This window comes from Otolemur garnettii, unplaced genomic scaffold (assembly GCF_000181295.1).
Source record: "Otolemur garnettii isolate 467f Iridium unplaced genomic scaffold, OtoGar3 scaffold00007, whole genome shotgun sequence".
Taxonomy (NCBI): domain Eukaryota; kingdom Metazoa; phylum Chordata; class Mammalia; order Primates; family Galagidae; genus Otolemur; species Otolemur garnettii.
The window spans coordinates 6,599,991-6,605,769 of record NW_003852402.1 but is presented as its reverse complement, the minus strand read 5'-3'; the positions used below and the strand labels follow the sequence as shown (position 1 = coordinate 6,605,769).

The 5,779-nt window shown below is 45.9% G+C and overlaps 1 protein-coding gene across 1 annotated transcript in view; it reads left to right on the top strand.

Annotated features, from left to right (window-relative positions):
• SREBF2 (sterol regulatory element binding transcription factor 2) overlaps positions 1–5,779 on the top strand; it is a 79,648-nt gene that overhangs the window by 55,439 nt on the left and 18,430 nt on the right. Inside the window, exon 11 of the mRNA XM_003783151.3 lies at positions 2,229–2,398. Coding sequence (XP_003783199.1) covers positions 2,229–2,398 — 170 coding nt within the window. The remainder of the gene's footprint in view (positions 1–2,228; positions 2,399–5,779) is intronic.

Below are 5,779 nucleotides of genomic sequence, written 5' to 3'. Positions count from 1 at the left end.
TTTTTTTTTTTAAGAGAGTCTCACTTTACTGCCCTTGGTAGAGTGTAGTGGTGTCGTAGCTCACAGAAACCTCCAACTCCTGGGCTTAGATGATTCTCTTGCCTCAGCCTCCCTAGTAGCTGGGACTACAGGTACCCACCACAACGCCCAGCTATTTTTTTGTTGCAGTTTGGCCGGGGCTGGGTCTGAACCTGCCACCCTAGGTATATGGGGCCGGCGCCCTACCCACTGAGCCACAGGCGCCGCCCCTAGTTGTGGACAGTGGGTAACACATGGACTCAGAATAGTTTTAGTGGACGGTCCTTACCTGTAAATGTCTCCCACTTTGTTCTTGTCCACTCCTCTCTGTGCCCGGGGGACAGAACAAGACCCAAACCCAAGTCTCTCTGTTTAGGAGATTGTGTCTTCCTTACTGTCAAGTTTTGGAGAATTCTTAGGAAGCTTCACATCACTCTTGCCTTCACCCTCACTGAGCACTCCCTGTGTGAGACACTGAGGGAACAGAGGTGAATGTAGTATGATTCCCACACTGACCTCTCCCCACCTTGCCCCTGAAAATGAAAGCTTGTGCCTCCTGGAGGAGACAGACAGCTCAAGCCAGTACAGAATGACTGTAGGAGCTGATGTCTCCCAGACAGGTAGGGCAACCAAGTAGGAAAAATATAGGGCTGAATGAGCCTGGGAAGCCTGGTTTTGCTACCATCTGGACCTTGGCATAGATACTTCTGTGGCCAGCCTGAGGCAAGGAGATAGCTCATCCTTGCTGCCTCCCAGCCCCTGTAGTGAGGACCAAAGCAAGCAACAGTATGAAAGGTTCAGGAGAGCCATGATGGGTCTTCAGGCCTGTATAAGAGCACTTCATCCCCTGACTTCAGGGGTACGCCCAGATGAGCTACTGCTCGGCTCTTCTAGAAGAGGACATGATAAACCTTTCCTCTCTTTATACTAATCTAAGTTGTACCCAGCTGTCATTGCTCAGTTTTGTGTTACTTCCCTCTCAAAGGAGTGTATGCTTCTATGCCACCAAGAGGGGTAGTTGCTCAATCCACCAGTGCTTCAAGCAGGGAATAAAACAGACCAAATAGTAAACTACTGTAAATTGCAGATGACTTTTGTGGCTACCTTGCATATTGTGAGGGGTTTTTTAGTGAAAATAAATTCAAATTGGTTTATTTTTTTGCTTGTTTGTTTGTTTTTTGAGACAGAGTCTCACTCTGTCATCCTGGTTAGTGTTATGGCATCATCATAGCTCACAGCAACCTCTAACTCTTGGGCTCTAGCAGTCCTCTTGCCTTGGTTTTTTGTTTTTAGTAGAGATAGAGTCTTACTCTTGCTTAGGCTGGTCTCAAACTCATGAGCTCAGACAGTCCACATGCCTTGGCCTCCCGGAGGGCTAGGACTACAGGTGTGAGCACCATGCCCAGCCTCAAATTGATTTTCTTTTTTTGCAATTTTTGGCCGGGGCTGGATTTGAACCTGTCACCTCCGGCATATGGGGCTGGTGCCCTACTCCTTTGAGCCTCAGGCACCGCCATCTCAAATTGATTTTTTAAAACTTTTTTTTTTTTGAGACAGAGTCTCACTTTGTCACCCTTGATAGAGTGCTGTGGTGTCATAGCTTACAGGAACCTCAAACTCCTGGGCTTCAGCGATTCTCTTGCCTCAGCCTTCCAAGTAGCTGGGACTACAGGTGCCACAATGCCCAGCTATTTTTTGAAGACAAGGTCTTGCTCTGGTTTAGTCTGGTCTTAAACCTGTGAACTCAGGCAATCCACCTGCCTCGGCTTCCCAGGTGCTAGGATTACAGGCGTGAGCCTCTGCACCCGACCTTAAAAACATTTTTCTCACACCTTTATTGAAACATTTGGACACGCAGAACTGTATTAGCAGAATGTGGCCATATTGTTGACACTGTTTTGGGAAATGTTGCATTATGTGGCTCTGCATCCTGGACAGTGCAGTCATGATGGCTCTCATTAGACAGAGCTGGGCACTGTGTCCCCAGCCACCCTGAGACGTAGAAAAGATCATGAGCTAATAAGTCTTGGAGCCTGGCATCTCATCCAAGGCCTGTCTGATCACAAAGCTCACCTAACACTTGGACTCAGAGTAGAGTTTTTAGTGGAAGTGTTTCCCCTCTGGTTCCACTGTGACTCTGTGCTTAAGAAAACAGGGAAGAGTTTGGTTTGGGATCTATCAATGTTAGTGTCTCTTTGTGCCCACCCTAGGGAAGCTTCCTGCAGGATCCACCTGTTCAGATGTGCACATGGCCTTGTGTGCTGTGAACCTGGCTGAATGTGCAGAGGAGAAAATCCCACCAAGCACTCTGGTTGAGATCCATCTGACTGCTGCCATGGGGCTCAAGACCCGGTGTGGGGGCAAGCTGGGCTTCCTGGCTGTGAGTATCCTTCAGTTTCATTCTACAAACCTTCCCTAAGCACTCTTCCCAGCCAGCAGCTAAGATGCCCCATCCTCAGATGCTAACCACCAAGAGGGATAGGCATTCTTTCAGTTGCTCATTCCACCAGTGCTTCAGGCAATGAATAAAACAAACCAAAATTCCTTCCCTTCTGGCCTTTTTAGGAATAAGCCTTATAGGCAGGATATTTTGGTGCCTTGGGGTAAGAACATTGCTTCAGTGACACAGGGCAGTACTTGGGGTTAATATGTGACTCTTCTGCTCTTCAAGTGGTCGTGAAAATTCTTGGAATTTCTCGTTTATGTCTCTTGGTTCTTTTATTCACCTGAAAGGTATTCTTGGGCACCAGTGTTGTTCACAGTTTTATGAACTGGGAAATGAAAATCAATACCTGTCTACAAGGAGCTCAGGCTAGATCCAGGGCAGGATCATGGTTATCAAGCGCCTCCCACATGCCTGGCTCCAGAGCCAGCCTTGGAAATTCTCAAGTGCATGATCCTGGCCCTTGTTATCAGCTAGCTGTAGTGTCTCTGGCCTCAGGTTTTCTCTGACCCTAGTGGAAGCAGGTCTGTTTTACTCAGTGCCCCACTTTGGGTAGACTGCTGGATATGTCAGATAAATTCAGAACAGGATTATTACATCTCACTATAGTGATGAGCTTAGAGTGAATAGGAATTTCCCCCATGGTGACGCTGATATGTTTCCTGAGGTTCATCATATTAGTCTAGGTGACCAATGGTGTAGGGAAGCGCAGTGTACTTTTCATGTCTCATCCCTGTTTCTGTGACCTTAGATAAGAGTATCTTCCCTTGATTGAGTGATTCAGTAAACCTTACTGAGTACCCAGTCTACACAGGGCATTTTCCCATCCTTGGGGAGCATTGGATCTGGCAGGGAATCCAGACAGAGATGCAGCCATCAGTACCTTCTGGGATGGGTGTTAGGGCAGAGCTAGCCCTCTGCCTACAGAGTACGCTGAGCTCCTAAGCTGGTCTCAGGCGAACTCAGGGGTAGGCTTTCTGGGAACACTGAATCAAGGCTGGGAGCAGGAAGCATCGGCAAGGCCATTCCCCTGTTCAGTTTGTTTGTTTTAGTGCTCTGGACTGATATCATCACACATGGAATTTCTGCGGCCCTCAAAAGTGTTTTGAAGACATTTATTTGTTTATTTATTTTAGAGACGGAGTTTCGCTATGTCACCTTCTGTAGAGTGCAGTGGCATCACAGTTTACAGCAACCTCCAACTCCTGGGCTCAGGCAATTCTCTTAACCTCAGCCTCCCAAGTAGCTGGGACTACAGGCACCCACCACAATACCCCGCTATTTTTTATTGCGGTTTGGCCAGGGCCGGGTTCAAACCTGCCACCCTTGGTATATGGGGCCGGCACCCTACTCAATGAACCATAGGCGCTGCCCTGAAGACATTTATTTTATCAAAGTAAAACATACATGTAAAAAAACATATGTTTTAACTTAATGAATTTTCACAAAGTGAGTTCACCCATGTAATAACCACCCAGATCAAGAAATAGAACATGGCCAGGTGCATTGGCTCACTTCTGCAATCTCAACACTTTGGGAAGCCAAGGTGGGAGGATTGCTTGAGGCTAGGAGGTCAAGACCAGTCTGAGCAAGAGTAAGATCTCATTTCTACAAAAAATTAAAAAATTAACCAGGCATGGTGGCTCATGCCTATAATCCTAGCGCTCTGGGAGGCCAAGGCAGGTGGATTGCCCTGAGCTCACAGGTTTGAGACCAGCCTAAACAAAAGTGAGACCCCATCTCTAAAAATAGCTGAGCACTATGGTGGGCAGCTATAGTCCCACCTACCTGGGAGACTGAGGCAAGAGAATCACTTGAGCCCAAGAGTTTGAGATTGCTGTGAGCTATGGCACTCTACAGAGGGTGATAAAGTAAGACTCTGTCTTTAAAAAAAAAAAAAGAAAATTTAGCTATGTGTGGTGGTGGGCACCTGTAGTCCCAGCTACTCAGGAGGCTAAAGCAGGAGGATCACCTGAGCCTAGAAGTTTGAGGTTGCTATGAACTATGATGACCCCATTACACTCCAGCCTCAGTGAACAGAGCAAGACACTGTCTCCAAAAAACAAAAAAAAGAGAGAGAGAGAACATTCTCAGCACCCTCAGAAGCCTCCTTCAGGTCCTCCTCCCCACTCTACTTGCTCCCCACCTAATTAACCACTATTCTAAATTCTGTTACCATAATTCAATCTGCTTGTTGTTTCTGTAAGCTTTTTACTAAAGTGCAATATGCATGTAGGAAAGTATATAAATCATAAATACAAAGTGACTTCACAAAGTAAACACACCCATATAACCAGCGAACAGATCAAGAAACAGAAAGATCTCTGAAGGCTCTCTTGGACTGCCTTGTAGTCTCTAAACTGTCCCTTTCTCCCATCCTTCCAGCTAAGGGCAACCACTATCCCACTCAACTCAGATGTTTCGCCTCCGCTTAAACTTTATATAAGGAGAGTCAGGCAGTATGTACTTCTTTGTGTCTGGCTTCTTTTGCTCAGTGTTATGTGTAAGGTTCATTTATGTTGTCATAGAGTTATAGATTGTTCATTCTAGGCGAGGTGTGGTGGCTCATACCTGTGATCCTAGCACTTTGATAGGCCAAGGCAAGAGCATAGCTTGAAGCCAAAAGTTCAGCTTAAGCCCAGGCAACACAGCAATACCACGTCTCTACAAAAAAAAATTAACCAGCCATGGTGGCATGCGCTTGTAGTCCCAGCTGGTTGGGAGGCTGAGCCAGAAAGAACATTTGAGCCCAGTTCAAGGTTGTAGTAAGCTACGGTCAAGACAGTTCAGCCCAGTCTGGGTGACAGAGCAAGACCTTGTCTCAAAAACAAAAAGAAAATTATATTGTTATTCTCATTGCTTTATAGTATTTCATCATTGTATGACTAGACTACGTAGATGGATTTTTGGATTGCTTTCTGGTTTGGGTTATTATGAAGAGTGCTGCTGTGGACCTCCTGGTACACGTTTCAGCGAACATGTGGCTGCCTTTTTAGGAATGGCAGAGGGTTATGCCCATGCCAGAGGTTATGCCTGTGTCCAGAGTGATTAAACCAATTTTCACCCTACCAACAGTGTACCAGAGTTTCCTACCAAACATGTGATGGTATCATTGTTTTGTTTTTGTTTTTGTTTAGCCCTTCTAGTATATCTCATTAAAGTTTTCATTTGTATTTCCCAGGTCATTAACGGCTTTGAGCACCTTTTCATGTTTTTGGCATTTTGGATAGTCTCTTGTAGAACCCTATTCAACTCTTACTTCTTATTTGGGATATCTGTCTTCTCATTGACTAGAGGAGTTCTCTTTTTTTTTTTTTT